Here is a 20368-nt window from a genome sequence, read left to right as displayed (position 1 = left end):
TATATCGGAGGTGGGGGAGGTGAGGGAATGTTTGTGCGTGTTTTAATTCCTTGAAAAATTAAAAAGTGAACCAAAGGTCAGTCACCAAAACTGGCAAATTCCATGACAGGTGACTATAACAAGTGGAAATACTACCCTTCAAGGTTTAAGGATTTTGTTTTCTTTCCGTTTATTGCAATAAATGGTTAGCGAAGTCTTCCTGGTTTTTGAGAGTACAAAATGTCTTGTGTTGTCAATGGTGTCTTAACACACTTTTTTGGTAGAAAAGTACAAAAACTTTAAGTTCTGCAAAATGCCCCTTCCCAGAAAAATAATCTCTGCTACCGGAGGGCTTCTAGGCCCTTGCTTTCATTATTGCCCTTTTAAGCTTCTCATGTGGATGAAAGCCTAGAAAATGTTTTGATTGAGTACACTATGGGAAGAAACGTAAATAATAAGCAAAGCTATTTAAACACATGTGTAAAAAGAAAACACATGTTTCCACTGTGCCCTAGGACAAATCTAAGGAAACCCATTTCTATTTGCAAAGGGCTGTGAATAGAAAAAACAATGCCTAAATATGAAGAATATTTACCAGAACAGTAGATAATTGAAAATGTGTTGTGCTGTTTTGCTGTTTATAAAACCACACGAGGGCCGGGTTCTCTCCCCCTTTCAGCCATCCGTGTCTGGCTGCAGAAGACCGAGGACCCCTCCATGGCAGCGTGTGTGACCGTGGCCCAGTTCCACTGCCGAGGTGGGGCCTGAGGACAGGAGCAGAGGCTGACCCTTCCACGGGAACAGCTGATGGCCATCAGGAGTGACTGCAGCGGTCAACAGCGTTTGTCCAGGGGGATTCTTCAGGGCTAACGATTCTTGGGCGTACTCTTGTTAATGTGCAGGGAATGGTGTCTCTTGGCCAGTTTGCACTGTCCTCTCGGAAAATGCCTGCCTGTTCACGGTCTGAGGAAGGGCCGGGCTCAAAAGGAAAAGTGGTTCACTTCCAAAATTTATTTTAAATAGGAAAAGGCCCTGTTTTCAATGGGCTGGGAAAATAAATACAAACCCAAACAAATAGCACATATACAAATTTGCACTCCTGGGGCCACCGGAGAGAAGGGCTCACAATCAGGCCTGTGTCTGAAGAGAAAAGAGAAAGCTTTCTTTGGCAGGTACCACACACTGGGCGTTGGGGAAGGGAGGGGAGCATTTCTCAGACAGAAGAAAGAATAGGAAGAACTTGCTTGTTTTGGCGATTCTCGTCTTTTTCTCCTCTGGTGTGAACACCCACTGATTTCCTAACATGGTGGTAATGTGCCCCACCACAGAATGCTGCGTGGGTGTTGATGAAGAGAGAGGAAGCCTGGTAATTCAGCCCTGAACATTCGCAGAAGATACCTGGGAAGCCACAAAAGAATGAACAGACGGCTCCATGCATTGGCTAAAGATTTAAGCTAAGATTTTAGAGGCGTGCTCAGCTTAGAAGAAAAGCCAAAAGAAAGCCACTGCAGACAGAAACCACAGTACCCAGGAAAATTTAATTTATTTTATGGCATTTTCCAAAGGACTGGGTTTCTTAGATGTTCACTGCAAGAAAAAGGTTATACAAAATGGAATAATGGGCAGTTTAAAAAAAAAAAAAAAGAACTGTTCCACAAACACAAAGATGTAGTGAACCCTTACTATTTAGACAATGCACTGAGGTAAATGTTTAGCTGACAGATGAGTTCTGTTCTGGAGTCTATGTCTCCCTTTCCATCCTGTGATCAGAGAATAGGGGATATACAACCCAAACAAAGATATCCATGTGATAGTTCAAGTAAGACACCTTTCCTGGCTTTCACATGGTTAACTTGAAAGATACCTTTTTTTTTTTTTTCCAATGATTAGGGGCAAGTTTTATTAAAAGAGAAAACACTCTCTCTCTCTCTCTCTCTCTCTCTCGATGGGGATATTGAAGCAGTTTAAACAGGCCAGACATTAGACAGCTGTATTTTCACACAGCCTCTGACACTCACTAGCTTTGTGACCTTGGGCAAGTTGCTCGAACTCCTTTGAGTTTGGTTCTCCTCTTCAGATCAAGAGTTAAGAATGTCAGCTAGCAAGGGCTGCCCCAAGGATCTGCCGTGGGAGGAGACACAGCACAGGGCTGGTAGCAAGCAGGCTAAAGCCCACTAACAGGTAACTAGTCGGGGTAAGAATACTAACAGACCCCTGGGATAGGGAGGGGCTGGAGGGAGGAGAGGTTCAGTCCCTCCGTGCCAACCAGTCAGGAAGGCACTGTAGCTGATCTTACACCAGAGTAGGATGTGGTTTTGACTTTCTGAAAACTGAGTGAGAACAACTATTTAATAATTTGTTAACTCACAGGCCACTTTCACCTCTGCCTTTTGTCAAGGGGCAAGCGACGTTGCAACGCAAGTGTGCCACAAAGCTCTGCCAGATAAACACATGGCTGGTGAGCAGAAACGACACTCCGTTCCTTTATTTCTTCCATGGCTTGTGTTCCTCCTGAGTGACAGACTCGGCACTGCGTGCTCAACAGCACCAGAGTCCTGCCCTCAATGAAAATGACATCTCTCTGGGATTCAAGGAACCAGCTGGAATGGTGAGTGCTGCTACTGCTGGGGGGGACTGGGTACCCGGGAAAGGGCAGGGGGCAGGTCCCTGAGAGAGAGGGTGCACAGAATCAGATAAAGCTCCTTAGGAGAAGTGCCACCTGGGCACAGGCTCGCAGGAGGAGGAGGAGCTGACCCAGCAATAGGAAAGGAGAAGAGAGCTGCAGGGAGAGGAGGGCAACATATGCAAAGGCCCAGAGCCAAGAGTATGATGTTCTGGGTCCTGTCACTCAGGTTACAGTGACAAGTTGATAACTGACCACAGAAGCTCTCCCAGGGTTGCCTGGCCAAAGCCAGCTGGGACCAGTGACTCCCCTTCCCCTAGGGGAGAGGAACTCCTCTTGAACGTGGCTTCCCATGGGTCCAGTTGCAGGGCTGGCAAGGTCTATAAGCTCTGGGCAGTCGGCTTGCTCAGCATTCTTCTGAATAATCAGACTGCCTGGTGCATGACACTGATATTAAACTGTGCACCACCACCATGCCCATAAGGTCACTTTCCTACTTGCTCAATAAAAAGGTTGATCAGTGGGAGAACCAGTGTCCCTCTGCTGGAGTATAGATACAAGGTACATTAAGCTGCACCCCAGGTAAACACACTTGGTACAGGATACCAAGAGAGCAGACAGTATGCGTGCTGATCTGTATGAGAATGCCAGCCTGTGCCACGTGACTGCTCTGTGTTCCCCAGAACCCTGTGCATAATGGTGGGGGGTCAACATGGAGAGGACACTGTTGCCAGGGCTATTCCTGAGCGGGTAGCCACACTGGGTATAAGGGTCAGGGAGTAAGAGATAGTTGCTGAGAAGGCTAATGACCAGGACAGACACGGTGTCTGTAGACCACAAAAGCCCAAGAGTGGGTGTGTCATCTGGTGACTGGGTGGCCTAAAATTTGCGGTCAACTAAGGCCCATGGCTGGCCAAGTCACTTGGTCCAAGATTACTCAGTGGTAACCTTGGGAGGAAATCTGTCAATAGCTCAATCCACAGACATCTTTGGCTTACTGGTTAACAGTTATGTCCACAACTCCAAATAAAATGGACAGCATACTTGGGCCCTACTTAAACTGTATATGACAAGCTGAACTGTTTCTCTTCAAAGCTTATATGTTGAAATCCTAATCCCCAGCACCCCAGAATGTGACTGCATTTGGATATAGGATCTTTAAAGAGGCAATTAAGTTAAAATGAGGTCATCAGAGCGGGCCCAAATCCAGTATGACTGGTGTTCCTATTACAAGAGGAAATCAGGACACAGATACAAATAGAAGGAAAACCATGTGAAGCCACAGGGAGAAGACGGCCACATCTACAAGCCAAGAAGAGAGGCCTCAAAAGAAACCAACCCTGATACCTTGAGCTTAGACTTCCAAGCCTCCAGAATTGTGAGAAAACAAATTTGTTTAAGCCACCCAGTCTGTTGTATTTTCTTATGGCAGCCCTAGCAAAATAATACACTATATAATGGGAAAAAAAAATCAAGGTCTGGTGAACAGGGGCCTGACTTGGGCTACTTTGAAGGAGATGTCACAGATTCTTACCTAGTCCCCAGATTTGACTCAATCCTCAGAACCACGTCTCCCGGAAAAGAGAGCCAGGCACCCCTCAAGTCAGGACCATAAATCTCCCACTTGTGATGTGCACCTGTTTTCTAGGGGGGCTGCACAATGAGAAAAGGGGGATACACAGAACTCTGAGATTGGCTCTGAGATAATGCTAATTCTCAGGGTTCCTGACTACCACTGTGACCGACCAGTGTGATAAATAGAAACTTGGTTTCAATTCATCTCAAAGAGAGCCCAGTAGGTCTATGAAGATCTGTATTTGTCTTCTCAGTTGATGAGTACATAATTGGGATAGATTTACCTTGTAACCAACAGAACCTAAACTTGGACTCCATGTCTCATGGAGTACGTGCTATACAGTAAAGAAGGGCCAAAAAAAAGTCTCTGGAGTTCCCTCTTCCCATCAAAACCAAAAGCAGGGGCACCTAGGTGGTTCAGTCAGTTAGGCATCCAACTCTTGATTTTGACTCAGGTCATAATCTCATGATCGTGATATCAAGTCACACATTGTGGACTCCCCACTCAGCGGGGAGTTTGCTTGAGATTCTCACCCTCTGCCTCTCCCTGTGCTCACTCTTGCTCTCAAAATAAATAAATACATCTTTTGGAAAACAAACAAACAAAAACAAAAAGAAAAGCAATACTGGTCCCTGGAAATCAAAGAATTCATTCTGGGCACGTCAAAGAGTTCATTCAGGTTTCTGCACTCCGTTGCTCTTAGTACTAAGAAATAAGCACAAACACTTTTCAGGATGTTTGCATGTTTCTTTGATCTATGTAAATGATCTGAAAGGGTGACGGCTTCAGTGACCTGTTTACTAGCAGATAAAAATTTGGACCTGGTTCATCAATGGCTCCACCCAACCAGATAGTACCAATCGGAAGTAAATGCATGAAATGATATAACCTCACTTGGGGTAGAGAAAGAAAATCTGTCCCATGAGCTGAATGTTGAAGAATATACTTTGGGTCCATTTGGCCAGTAAGGAAAGACAGCCTGATACATGTACGCGCGCGCGTGTGTGTATGTGTTCATTTATTCAGTGGCAAGAACTCAGACTGGTAGACAAGGACATATGAGGAAAAGTTAAGTAGAGTATGTGTGAAAGTATCTGTATCTTGTGTGAATAGTCTCCAGCAAGGTTCATTAAGCAATTCTTATAATGAGCTGAACAAAATGACCTGCCCTATGGATGCTGGCCAGCCTCCTACCCCAGATGCCAGATGACCTGCTCACAGGGCTCATGAGACATGTGGCCACGGTGGCAAGGAAGAATATGCTAGGGTTCAACACCATGGACTTAACCTCACCAACACTGAGCCCTGCCAAATGCCAAATCTGCCAACAGCAGCAATTAATATGAGTCTCCTTATCAACTCTCACACTGCAAGGAGATGGGCCAGTAGTCATCAGTGGTGGGTAGATTATTATATTAGACCTCATTTATCACTTCACTGGAATGGACCCTTATTCGGGATTTGAATGTATCTCTATGCCTGCCACGTTTCTGCCAGCCACATCACCCAAGAACTTACTGAAGGCCTCATCCTCCATCACCACCATAGTGCTTCTGACCAAGAAACTCACTTTACAAAGAAGCCAATAGACTCATAAAGTGCAATGGTCCTACCAAGCAATCAAGCAAGGATCAAATGCAGCTGGCCTTACAGAGTGGTAGAAGGGTCTACCGGAAATTCTGTTGTGATACAAACGACAAGGCAGGATCCTGTGGAGCTGGGGTAAAGTCTGACAAGACATACTACATGCTGTGACCAGCAGAACAATATGTGTTCCCTTGGCAAGAATTCCTGGAACCAGGGAGTGGAAGTGGGAAGTGACCACCTCAGCAAAAATTTGCTTTCCATACTCATGACTGTGCTTCATGAGTATTCAAAGGAAGACTGGAACGGAGGGGATAACAAGGACCCAGGCTGCAAGTTAAAAGTGCCACATAACTACTTCAGGTTTCTTATGCCATCAGATAAAAAGACCAAAAGGGGAGTGGAAATGCTGGACCAGGATGACACCACAGAGGCAAGTGGATAAAACACTGAGAGGATAACGGGCTTTATTGAGTGGCACATTTCCAGTGCTAAACCTTCATGAGAACTGTCGGTGACCTCAGAAAGGCAGGACCACTGCCAGCTCCAATCCCTCTGGAATGAAGGTTTGGATCGCCTTGCCAGGTAAAGAATCCTGATCAGCTGAGTTACTGGCTAAGGGCCAAGGGAATATGAAATACATGTTAGATGAGAGAAGAAAGAAATATCAACTATTCATTTCAAAAGCTAGTATGGCAGCATCCTCCTACACTGTCTTCCTTGCTGCATGATGTATATATTTGTGTTATTAACTAAGTTACTGACTTAGTTAATATAACTTACTTAGTTAAAATAACTTACGATTTTATTCAAGCTATGTTGGCAATAGGGAACTTCACAATTTAGTCAATAAGTTAACAAACGTGGGCTATGAATGAATGTCACTCAGAAAGCCTAGGCTGGGAGCTAGAGCATGAGACTTTGGATTCTTGCTCAAAGGAGATGCTGGGCTTATTTCCTCTGTCGCTGGGAGAGCTGTGTCACTAGGCATAAACCTGCTGTTGTCTGGAAGTTTGTAGCAAAAGGCAGCCAAGAGGAAAAGTTGAGAGGCTCATTCAAGAGTTGATTAAGAAGGCTCGGACCAGGGGCGCCTGGGTGGCTCAGTGGGTTAATCTGCTGCCTTCGGCTCAGGTCATGATCTCAGGGTCCTGGGATCGAGTCCCACATCGGGCTCTCTGCTCAGCAGGGAGCCTGCTTCCCTCTCTCTCTCTCTGCCTGCCTCTCCGTCTACTTGTGATCTCTCTCTGTCAAATAAATAAATAAAAATCTTAAAAAAAAAAAAAAAAAAAGAAGGCTCGGACCAAGGAAGGGACAATGGGAAAGAGAAAAAATTATGAAGAAAATGGCAAACTACCCAAAATGAAGATGAACAAAAGCTATAAATACGCAGTTCATAAAAAGTGAAAGATAAAAATCAAAGAGCAGAGTATCTCCTTTTCTGGCTTTTGGCCTGTCAGACTGGGAAAAATTAAAAAAAAACTGGTAACACCTAGCACTGGCTAGGTTAAAGGGGAAAATATTAAATGAGACAGAATTGACAGAATTTGACAGTTAAGTCCTTTTTTTAAAGATTTATTTATTTATTTGAGAGAGCAAGACAGAGAGTAAGAGCGCAGAGGCCGGGAGGGGAGGAGCAGAGGCAGAGGGAGAGAGAATCTGAAGCAGATTCCATGCTAAATGTGTGGAGTTCAATGCAGGGCTCAGTCTCAGGGCCCTGAGATCATCCAAGAGTTGGACCCTTAACCAAACACGCCACAAAGGTGCCCCATGACAGGTAAGTCTTTTAAAAAACTTTCTCACAAAACTAACTTTTATTGAATCTATTGAAATAACATCCCAGGCGATTTAAAAAAAAAAAAAGATAAACTATCAGCAAATGTCTGTGCTTTACTGTTCACGGAGTCTGCGAATACTCTTTGCATTCCTTTACATGATGAGGCACATTATTTGCTACATGGCTCTGGAAATGGAAAAAGGTAAGAAATTCATGTGAATGAGAGAAGATACCCACCTCACACAAAAGCATAAACCACTCACATTCATCCAAACCACCAACACAATAAGGATAACTCAATTTTCACGGAACATGAGACACAGAACTGGATACTGAGGAGGAAATAGGCAGGGCCTTATGGTTAGTGGCTTTCAAATTGCTTTTGAAAAAAGGCATTTAAGTAAGATTATGGGAACAGGCAGAGAACAGGCAGTCAGATAAATGTAGAGAGATGTCTCTGGCTCTGAGGCAAGACTTAAGAACATGTATTCAGTTTCCAGTTTTAGTGATGCTGTTAATAAACAATGTAAGGTGACAGTATGTTACTGTTGTGTGTCTACTTCATTCCTACGGGTACACACGGCCTAGAGCAAGATGAACCTCTTTGTGGAAAGCAACCTTGTGGGAGAGATAGATGAATGATGGTTTTCCTGCCTTCTGGAAATTAACAGTTTAGTATGAGGTTAAGCGCTTACAACCAGAAGCAGAGCTGTCTATGTTCTAGGGTTAAGCACTAATGTGATTTGGAGAAGGAGAGAGGCTCTGTGAGTGGCAAAGCACCAGTCTTTGCCACTGAAGGGGGTAGGATAAAGGTAGGTAAACAGATTATAGCACAATTATAACACAATGTGACAAATGTATTAAAAGTGTTAAGTGCCAGAAGACAAGAAACTGAGGGAGACTTTGGAGAAGTAATATTTGAGGTGGATCTTAAAAGTTAAATATAAGTTTTCCAGACAAAAGTGAAATCTGTAAATGTTAAGGCAGCGGTAAAGAAAGCAGGCTTGTGGGAGGCAGGAAAGTGAGAGGTGGGAGGAGACAACGCAGGCTGGGAAAGTTATGGTATGCTTTGACCTTACTAGGAAGAGGAAAGATAGAACTATGCGTGTAATTTATCACCTGTACAAACACTTATTAAATACCTACTGCAAAGCAGGAAATGTCCTCCTAGCTGGAGACACAATGGAAATAAAAGAGGCCGAAGCTGTCTTCAGATGGCTTACACGGCTTGTGGAGAGACCAACGTTAACCGAATGATGTTCGGGATGCTTGTGGGCCAGTAACAGGGAGACAGGGAGACGGTTCCCCAGGATAAGTTTCCCTGAGGAGTGATTTTGAGCAGAGAGCAGAAAGAGCACAGGGAAAGGATAGAGACCTGGGCTCCAATCTGGGCAGAGACCCCCAAGATGAGCAGAAGAAAGGAGCTTTGGAAGAAAGGCATTAAGCTGCCATCACTGGGAGCAAGAAAGAAGGAAAGAGGGGGACAAGATGAGGCTGGAGAGGCAGGATCCTGGCTTGCACCTGGGAGCCCTGGCGAAGAGGTTCACAAGATCAGACCTGTGATATTAAGGGATGACACGAACTGAAGTATAAACAGCAGGAAAGGCATCGGCCAGAGTGGACACAAGGAAGCCAACCAGGAGGCTGCTGTGGGTGCCCCGCCAGGCAGGGGAGGCAGGAGCAGGCACTGGTTGGAGGCAGCAAAGGAGGGGACTGGCTAAGGTCTGAACATCAAAAGACATGGTCAATTAAAGGTTAACTGTTAGCAGAAGTAGAAAGGAAAGGGAAGTGACTGCTTTCATACCAAGATGACTTTCAAGGAAGAACACTCAGCGCAGCTGAGTGAACACAATGGTGCTTCAGGATCCTCCTGCCTCCCTCTGGCAATCGACTGCACTCCTGATCTCATTACAGCGAAGCCTAGCATTCATCCCGAAAGTGGTTGCTCACTGAAACACCCACCAGGCAAATGCAAGCTTCTCCTAGTTTGTGGTTGTATAGTTAAACAAACCAAGTCGAAGGCAAATGACAAACTCAAAAAGGTCATGTACAACACATAAAACATATAAGGCATTTTTATCCTTAAGGAGCTCTTACACACTAATAAAGATATGAACATTAAAACTAAAAATATTATAAAGGAGTTGCTGTGTGCGAACATGTGTATCATCAAGATACTCACTGTGCCATTGTTTATAAGAGAGAACACATTAAAACGCAACCTAACTGTCCTACCAATAAATCAGAGTAAAGATATTTAATGGAATACTACACAGTCATTAAAAGTGGCGATGGGAACCCTGAAGGGCCAGAAGAATTTTTAAAAACATTAAGGAAGTTGGAAGACTCATATTTCCTAATTTCAAAAACTTATTACAAAGCTATGGTAACCCCCAACTGGCATAAAGACAGACATGCAGAACGATGGAATAGAATAGAGAGCCCAGAAATAAATCCTCACATTTATTATCAAAGACTTTCAGTAAGGGAGCTAAGACCATTCAATGGGGGAAAGGGTAGACTTTCCAACAAATGGTGCTGGGACAACTAAATATCTGTATGAAAAAGGATGAAGTTGAGCCCTTCCCTTAAAATTAATTCAAGATGGATCAAAGACCTAAATAAAAGGAGCTAAATCTAGAAAACTCTAAGAAAACATCGGAAAAGCTTTGTGACATTGGATTCAGTAAAGCTTTCTTGGAAAAAGTGTCAAGCACAGACAGCAAAATAATAGATAAATTGACACATCAAAATCTAAAACATTTCCACATCAAAGGATACTATCAAGAGTGAAAAGGCAACAGATGATGGGAGAAAATATTTGCAGATCATACACCTGAAAGGGAATTAATATCCAGAATATATAAAAGAAATCCTACAACTGAAAAACAAAAGCAAACAACCCAAAAAATGGGCAAGGACATAAACAGACATTTCTCCAAAGAAGATATACAAATGGCCAATGAGCATATTAAAAAGATGGTCAAAATCATTACAAATGAGGGAAAGACAAATTGAGAACACAATAAAATACCACTTTATATCTGTTAGGACAGCTCTTAGCAAAACAACAGAAATTAAGTATTAGCAAGATTGTGGAAACACCGAGATCCATTCTTGGTGAGGATGTAAAATGGTGTAGTCACACCAGAAAACAGGATGGCAGTTCCTCAAAAAACAAAACAAAACAAAACAAACAACAACAAAAAAAAACAACTAAATAAAAAAAATAAATAAACAAACTGGTAATTACCATATGATCCAGCAATTCTACTTCTAAGCATACACCCAAAGAAGTGAAAAGAGGAGATTCAAAGAGATATTTGAACACAAATATTCATAGCAACATTATTTACCATAGTCAAATGGTAGAAACAACCCAACTATTCTATGACAGATGAACAAATAAACAAAAATGTGTGTGTGTTTGTGTGTGTGTGTGTGTGTGTGTGAATATTATGAAAGAAAATTCTGATAAATGCTATAACAGGGATGATCTTTGAGAACATTAAGCTAAGTGAAATAAGCCAGACACAAAAGGATAAACTGTCTGATTCCATTATATGAGGTACCTCAAGTAGTAAATTAGAAAGCAGAATAGAGGTTACCAGGGGCTAGGGAAGAGAGAAATGGGCAGGTATTGTTCAATGGGTAAAGACTTCCAGTTTGGGACGGCGAAAAGTTCTGGAGATAGAAAGTGACAATGACTGCACAACAATGTGCATGTACTTAATACCACTAAATTGAACACTTGAAAATGGTTACCCTGGACAATTTTATGTATAGTTTACCACATTAAAACAACTTTTCAAAAAATGGTGATGCATATGTTTGTTTGTTTTTAAAGAATTTATTTATTTGACAGAGAGAGATCACAAGTAGGCAGAGAGGCAGGCAGAGAGAGAGAGAGGGAAGCAGACCCCCTGCTGAGCTGAGAGCCCAATGAGGGGCTCAATCCCAGAACCCTGAGATCATGACCTGAGCCAAAGGCAGAGGCTTAAACCACTGAGCCACCCAGGTGCCCCGGTGATGCATATGTTTTAAAGGATTTCTATATTATGTTATGTGGGGAAAAAAAAAAAAAACAGGGTATAAAACTCTATGTATGGGGCACCAGGGGGGATTCAGTCAGATAAGCATGGAACTCTTGGTTTTGGCTCAGGTCATGATCTCAGAGTTCTGGGATCAAGCCCTACGCTGGGCTTTGAGCTCAGTGAAGAGTCCACTGGGGATTCTCTCTCCTCTCTCTCTACCCCTCCCCTGCTCACACGTGTGCACTCTTGCTCTCAAATAAATCTTTTTTTTTAATTTTGTATATACAGAAAGATCACTTTTCTATTTAAAAACAAAACTGTTGTAAATAAATAAATAAATTCGTCCATGCAAATAAAAACAAACTTCTTGCCCACATGAGCCCAAGAAAGACTTTGATTTTCATCTTGGGGCCAGAACAACACACAACCCATCTTCCCTAGCTGTGAGAGAGGCTGGGAAATTGAGTATTTAGCATTTTTCACTCAGCAGCAGAGGAAGCCAGGGAAGGGCTAGTTGACAATCAGTATTGACCATGCTACCTCCACACCAGAAATGAAGGTCTGGGAACCTTCTCTGTTCCTTCTCCTTTTGTAGCAGTTAGAAAATGAGACTAGCCCGGTCTGCTGGGGTATAAGCCCCTCTGGCTTTTCTCCAGCTTTATCCTACTACTAAGCGAAATACCAGAAAGTGTCATCTAATACAATATTGTTTGAACTGAAAATTCCGTTCAAGGCTTCAGTTCGGGTTAAATTAATCTGTCTGCCTACTTATCAGCTGTGCCCAGGTGAACAGTGTAGATTAAGTGTGCCTTCAAAGGGGTTACTTAACACAATTCTTCTCCTAAGGGGATGCTGCATTAGCATAACCTAGTTCATGGCTGTCCAGTGCTGCTCTCTGAGGATTAACACAAGGTTGACCTTATTTGTACCACAAAGAGTATTATGAAATGCTGATTTAAAGTTAAAAAAATAAATAAATAAAAGCACGACAATGACAGAGAGGAAAGAACAGTGGGCTAGGAGTCAGAAGAGCTGGGTCTGGGGTCAGGTTCTGCCACCTGTCACTCAAGTATGCTTTCCTTCAACAAGTCACTGAATCTGTGTATCTGGCACTGGGCTAAGTATGGAGGAGGGGGGCGTGCGGGGTAAGATGCCAAATAAACAAGATCATCTCTGTCCTCAAAAAGATGACCTTCTATTTAGGTGAGCCCCTAATCTTATAGATCCTCAGCTTCATCACCTTCAACTCAGACATCACCATTCTCAAAGTGTTGTTGGGAAATAAGGCAGGACAGTTCAACCTCAGTGCCCTTGACATTTTGGCCAGATAATGCCTTGTTGTGGGGGGCTTTTCTGAGCGTTGTAGGATATTCAGTGACATCCTTGGCTTCCAATCCCTAAATGTCAGGAGTTTCCTGCCACCCCCCTCCCCGCTCACCCGATGACAACCCAGTGTCCCCTGGGACCCATCACCCCCAGCTGAGAATGTCTGAAATAGAGTCACATATATGAAAGCATTTAAAAAAGCATAAAGCCCCAAATCAAGTCAGCATTAATGTAAATCTATCTGTAAGACTACTTGTCAAAAAAAAAAAAAAAAATCCTTTAAAGTATTTACATTTTCCTTAGGAATGTTTTATTCTCTATTTTTATATATTTTGCCTACTATTAAAAGCCCTCCAGGGCTTTTTGGTTAATTTTCTTTACCCAAACAAAGCATCTTCATTAGAACATATTTTTTAAATGTATCACTGTACTAACATGACAGTCAGAGTCAAACATAATTGCCATCTCTACAAAGCAGAAATTTTATCCAAAATCAAAGTACTCGGTGCCTACCTTTTAAGGTCAAGGGACTGGATCTTGTGAATTCTGTATTTGATGGCCTGTGCTGTTTACGAACTTCCAAGTACTCCTTAACTCTTGAAGCAATGGTTTCTTTTAACAGTAAACAGACTTCCTAAAGTAAGGTGAAAAATGAGACATAGTTTTTTCATGTAATGCAATGCAAAAAGAGTCAACATCGTGCATATTAAAAAGTCAACACTGAACATTTCATTTTGTTTGTTTTACTTAGCTGTGAAAGCTGAAAAGAATGCTGTCTGTGCTTGAGGGTAACATCCCAGGTTTAAGGTTGCTACTGAGGTTTGTTCAAAATCATGATGCTGGCTTACTCTGTGACCTGAGAAATTCATTTCATTTCCCTCTGCCTCAGTTGCACATTTCTAAAAGGAAGATAAAAGCAGTGAAGTGCCCCGCGTGGCCGGGCAAGATGGGATGACAGCCACCTCCCGCCACTCCACGGTTTCAGGGGACCGTTGTCATGTGAGGATTCCAGGGACAGGGTTATTAGCTCTTCCTATCTGTTCAAGAGGAGCTGGCCACAGTGATTTTTATGCCAATATTTTCCCATTTTTCAAACTTGGATCAAAACCTTTTTTTTTTTTTTTAAGATTTTATTTATTTGAGAGAGAGAGCGAGAGAGAGCATGAGTTGGGGTGAGGGGTAGGGAGAGGAGCAGACACAACCCCCCCCAAAAAAAACCAACCTAACAGACAAAACAACAACATTTTTTTAACCTAAACACCACCACTCACTAGTCTCTGGCCTCAGGTTTAGAAATCTACTGAAGAAGGAACAGTATCGAGGGATGGGCTGAAGAAAGAACTGGAAACCAGTTTTGTGATTTTCTTCCATGCTCTTGTTGATGATCCCGTACATGCCCATTTGCTTTTGTGAAAACTGCACTGTATCTGCTGATTAATGCTGAAAATAATTTAACTTCTCATATTTCTCTAAAGTAGATTAATATTTATTAGGCAACAGAAACACATGGTTTTAACTCAATGTCAACATACCACACCGCCAGCAAATTTCTGGGGCTGTCGATTGTTTTATGTATCAGTGTTACTTATGAAAAGAAAAACACAGCTCTCAAAGTCCACCACACAACAGGAAGACACTGTCCACCAGAGACATGTAGCCAAGGCAGGGAAAGGGGAAAACGGCACACAAATCTAAATTTCTTAATTTAGATTAAGAAACTGGTGTGTAAGGACTGATAATTCTGATCCAAATCCCAGCCTCCGCAGAAGGCTCGGAGTTGCAGAGGTCAGCTCAAACCTGTTTCACTGGTTTCTTCAATGCCATCTCAGGTTGATCTCTTAGAAGCTTCGTAAATTAAAACAAGAACAAAATTCTAAGTAGCTCTGAAGGGCAATGATTGCCAAACTTGTTTTTTATTGCTAATACGTACACTCCTCAAGAGTACTGAAAATCCTTGATTTAATTCACAAACGTGATCTACGTGAAATGTAAACACTGGTCTCCTCTCTCCTGCCCTCATTTTGCAGCCCAAAGATGCAGTGCCTTGTGGAATACAGAGATATCCATTTACAGCTGAGTGTTCTGGCATTGTTCACACAACAGAAAGGCAGCCTTGCCTCATACTGTTATTTTAACAATTAAAGAATTTTGCTTCACATGCAGGGTTCAACGATGACTGAGCTAGAAAATATGTGAAAGACATACATGGAAACAGAGATTGTTAAAATTTGGCCATAAATGCCCTATAAGGCTAGAACTAAAAATAGTACGACAAAAATAAAACAAAGGCCCATACAACACAAACTTTCTCCCTATAGTTACGGGGCTTTCCTTCCATGAGTCAGGTTTGACGAATGGAAGGTTGACCATGAGCAGTGTGGTCAAGATACCCTAGGAACTGACCACACCACACTTAGTGAAGCATTCTCCTCAGAACCAGAGCAATGCTAGAAAAGACAAATTCCCAGCTACACAGGAGGGGCACCTAAGAAGACTGAGCCAAAATCAATGAGCAAGAGGACAGAGATATATACAGAATTTCCAGGCTAACAGGGGCTCACACTTGCTTCCTCAAGTTTACAAATGAAAGAGTACGAGTTTGCATATTTGGGTACAAAGACTACTCGTGCTGGACTCAAAATAAACTTGGGTTTAATACATGCAATTAGTTCCTTTTCCTGAAAAGGAACTGGACATTCTTAAGACTTTCACTATATAAAGTGACTGCTAAGATGCAATCAAACTGATTGCTCATGAAATTCCAAACACGAAATGATCTAATAATAAAAAAAGATGAAAACATTGGGACACTGAATACAGGCTAGAGTCCTATCCTTTCCTTGACTAGCTTTCTCCTTTGTCTGGCTCTCCCTCTCTCAGAGCCATTTTAATGTCAGTGAACAAACTTTAAAGGAACGGCTTCAAGTATAAGCAGCAAACCATCTGCTCTGCTTTGAGAGGGAAGCTCGGCTTGCTGGCATAACCAGCCCTCCTGGAGCCAACACTGCAGCCAAGCTCTGCAAGTCCCATCCTGCACTGAGCACCTTTGCTAAGTCATGCCTTGCTGCCCGGACATAGTACTAGGTGGAGCAGCAAAGCTGTGTGTGGCACCCTGGAAAAATCTAGTCTCATGCTTTGGCTAGAAGGTGATTCACATATTCATGGCTTTATTTTAAAGCCCTTCAAATCAACTGACTCTTGGCAGAACTGACTACCTATCAACAAGAAAGGGCTAAGGCTGAGGTGGTAAAGCTCGGAGAGAATGGAGGAAAAAGTGGGCCCGAAAACAGTGGATTCTAGAATGCTGTTCATGTCAGTCAAGTCAGAAGACTTTTGGGGTGAGGTCCCCTCAGGTGAGCATTAGTCACTTTGGGGAAATTGAATGTTGGTAAGCCAACATTGGTTAAGCCAAATTTGGAATTCCATGGAGCTGAGTTGTAGCAGGAGATGCTGGCTTCCTAAATATTGAGTCCTGAAGAGGACAACCCATTTATTTAACCTGAACGGTAAATCCCATGACACCGAATCTCGTGCCTGCCTTCTTTCAGCCGTGGCCCACTAGATACCCAGGGCAATATCGCCCAGCCAAGTCTTGATTATATTAGTACCTCGTGACTGAAAATATATTACTTATAAATTTTCTTTGAGGGAGTTTTTGTCTTCTAGTAGTCTTCAAAAGTTGACTAAAAACAGTTACCATAATAAAGGTGTTTTTTTGTTTGCTTTGTTTGATTGCCACTATAACTAGATTCTTCTCCACATATTATCTTTCAATAAATCTTATTTTTACTTCTAGCTCTAAAAAGCTATTGTGGTGAGGATCACGGAGGACACAAAGTGCTATAATATTCTGACAGTTATGTGAAAGCTGCTGCCTCATGATTGCGCTCCCCGCTCTCTAGTACAAGGACATGGAGAAGGAAGCAGAGCACGTGAGGAGAGCCAGATGCCCTCTCCAACCTTCCGCCACAGCAGCACTGGGGTGGGATCATGGAAACTGAGAGCTAGGAGTGACTCAGAGGCCTCTGGTCCAACTCTTTCATTTGCAAATAAGGAAATTGAGGCCCAGGGCGATCAAACCCATGACCACCCCAGCCATCCACCTCCCTGACTGATCACAGTGAGAAGGACTATAGTCAAACACCTCCACGCTTGCCATCAAAGATGCCTGTTAAAAAAAGTACAGTGGAAGACAAAAGTGTGGACGATGAGAACTTAAGAATTAAATAATATTTGATTTCGAGCTGTAAAAGATCAGTCTTGGGTCACCCCACGCCTACTTCAGGGATTCAGCCTGTCCTTTACAACCAGTTAGATTAAAATCCCTGCTTGCCTAGAACCCTCACTTTACAGCCGTCTTCTAACTATAATGAGCCCTTTCCCCAAAAACAAAGAGGTAGAAAAGTCCTAGTTTAAATAATATAGCTTATGAAATACATAGATGTATTACCTTCTCAGGGAATATAACATTGTCATTGGGAATATAACCGTTTCTCAAGGGTTAAGTATCATTCCTTATTTTTTGCTCACTAATGAAAATGAAAGCTGGAAAGAGTTAATATTTCTTCTAGCAGCAGACATTTGCATTTAAACAGTGAAAAGTTTTGTGGTACCTCTTTCTTCTGTTCAGAAAACCAGCTGGTATCTTTGTTTGAACCCTGTGGCTGTATGTGAAGATCGACCAGGACAGCAAAATTCCCACACTAGAAAGACATTAATGGCAGAGTTAGCTCACACCCAGCAAACAATGAGAGAAAATCTCACAAATTCCTATGTGGTTGCTCATGATGAAATGGCAACAAAGTTCCCTAGTGGACAGAAACCTTCCTACGGGGCAGGGCTACGCATCATAAACCTACCAGTTTTTGCAAGTTTAATATTTAGGGTAGAAATGCTAAGGAGAAATATAATTTTAGTCATGATAGTAAAGACAAAATACCTATCTCTGGGCCACGCCTTGAAAGGGGATTGTTCAAGACATCCATAGCAGCTGGAAGACTATCAGACACTGAAAGAAGTCAAATAGGTCAGTCCTGGGTAGGCTCCAGAAAAGAAGGGTTCTGTGGATAGTTAGGGAAAGTTTTTCTTCTAGTAGGAAGGAACAGCTATAAGCGACTGCATTTTTAGACAGACAAAAGGAATAGCCGAGGCAGCACATCTTAGAATAGAAATGAAAGTGAGGACAAATGAAAAAGAACCAATGAGAGGAAGGTAGATGCTGACTGACAGTTATCAAAACTAAATTAGTCTCATTAAAATATGCTATAAAACTGTCCAAATCCTGCTTTCTGTCGCTGTACAATAGGGTAGTCAATAACCATGTGTGGCTACTGAGCACGTGAAATGTGGCTACTATGATTGAGAAGTTGAATTTTAAACTGTATTGAACTTTAATTTAAACAGCCGTATGTGGCTAGCTGTTCTGTGGCACAGCTTTAGACCCTGTAAAATATAGCCTTATAAATCCTCACACCTTATGAGTGATTTCTAAAAATCTCTAGATAACTATGGATGAGCTGACTCAGAAAGGAATAGGAGACTAAGACTGCAGGCTGGGGACGGTCTCCAAGGTCCAAAGGGTCAGTGATGGCCCATAGGAAAATGGCATTTCTGCACCTCTTTGGCTCAGTAGTTCTTTTTTCCTTTTTAAATTCTGTGCTATAATTCAATGGTGAAAGGAAATTATTTTCGACTAATGACCCGAGAATACCAAACATAAATATGTTAAGAAAATAAAACTCGGGGGCACCTGGGTGGCTCAGTGGGTTAAGCCTCTGCCTTTGGCTCAGGTCATGATCTCAGGGCCCTGGGATTGAGCCCAGCATCAGGCTCTCTGCTCAGCAGGGAGCCTGCTTCCTCCCTCTCTCTGCCTCTCTGCCTACTTGTGGTCTCTGTCAAATAGATGAATAAAATCTTTAAAAAAAAAAAAAAGAAAAGAAAAGAAAACTCGACATTTACATCATACCATACACAAAAATGAATTTGAGATGGATGAAAGACCTTCATATAAAAACCAAAACTGTCTTGCCAAACTTAGAATACAAAAAAATTTCTTAGGATGCAGAAAGTACAAAATACAGAAAAAAAAATATTAAATTGAACTCTGTCAAAATTAAAAATCTTTGTTCATTAATAAAATGAATATGCAGGTCACAGGTTGAGAAAAAATATTCATAAATGCATATATCTGACATAAGGTCTGGCATCCAAAATAAAGAACTCCTACAAGTCGATATTAAAAAAACAAACAACCCAAGCTTGAATAGATACTTCACAAAATAAACAAACAGCTAGTAACACATGAAAAAGTGTTCAACATCAGTCATCAGACAAATGCAAATTAAAACTACCAAGACATACAACTCCATACCTACTGAAGTGACTAAAATTAAAAAGACTGACATACCAAATGTTGGTAGGATATGGAGCAACCCAAACTTTCATACATTGCTAGTGGAAATATAAAATGGTTCGACCACATTGGCAAACAGTTGGTCAGTTTCCTACAGTTAAACATACATTTAATTTACTGACTAAGCCAACAATTCCACCTTAGGTATTTATCGAGAGAAAAACATGTGAACAGAAAGACTTGTATGCAAATGCTTGTCGAAGTTTTATTCATAATAGCTAAGACAGAAAGTCCAAGTCCATCAACAGGAGAATAAACAAGGTGTGGTACATTCATTCGATGGACTGCTCCTCACAAAACTACTGATAAACTCAATATGGAGTGATCTCCACCTTATGTTGAGCAAAAGAAGCCAGGCAAAAAGAATACATATTGTATGATTCTAGAATGGCAAAATTAAATCTGTGGTCAAAGCAATCAGACAGTGGGCACCTGGGTGGCTCAACTGGTTAAGTGGCTACTTTCCGCTCAGGTCAGGTTCCCGTCCTGCCGCTGACTGAGCCCCACATGGGAGTCCCTGCTTAATGGGGAGCCTGCTTCTCCCTCTCTGCTTGCCAATCCCCCTGCCTGCGTGCCCGCGCGTGCTTTCTCTCTCTCTCTCTCTTTCTCTCTCTCTCTCGGTCAAATTAATTAACTAATTATTTTTTTTTTAAAAAATCAGATAGTGATTACTTAGGATGGAACTGAGTGAGAACAGGCACAGAAGAACGTTGCATGGTGATGGGATGTTCTATATCTTGCTGGATTATATGCTGAAGATTAGTTCATTTCAGCGTATAGAAATTAGACATCACTAATAAATAATTTTTTAAAAGCTGTGTAAAAGCAGATTTATATCTACTGACAGTTATATAAAATGTATTATGTCCCTCAAAATGTATGGGTATTTCGGGGAACACCAAAGTGAAGTTCCCCATGTAAAAAAATCACGCAATATGGTGAAAGAGGGTCTCCTACGATGTCAAACAGTGTAACCCACTGAACTGCAGTATACTGTGTTACGACCAGTATTTTATTTTAAAGAAAGAGAATCAAAGGGAATATTTGAATAGATTAAAAA

General features: G+C 42.0%; 1 protein-coding gene across 1 annotated transcript in view; it reads right to left on the bottom strand.

Moving 5' to 3' along the window:
• Positions 1-20368, bottom strand: part of LOC111141726 (SLX4 interacting protein) — a 198104-nt gene that overhangs the window by 60108 nt on the left and 117628 nt on the right. The window contains 2 exon segments of the mRNA XM_022494515.1: positions 13410-13530; positions 17510-17599. Coding sequence (XP_022350223.1) covers positions 13410-13530; positions 17510-17599 — 211 coding nt within the window.

Source organism: Enhydra lutris, unplaced genomic scaffold, assembly GCF_002288905.1.
Source record: "Enhydra lutris kenyoni isolate GAN:26980312 unplaced genomic scaffold, ASM228890v2 scaffoldscaffold6, whole genome shotgun sequence".
In the NCBI taxonomy this organism is placed as follows: domain Eukaryota; kingdom Metazoa; phylum Chordata; class Mammalia; order Carnivora; family Mustelidae; genus Enhydra; species Enhydra lutris.
Note: the sequence above shows the minus strand (reverse complement) of the source record. Positions and strands in the feature narration are given on the sequence as shown.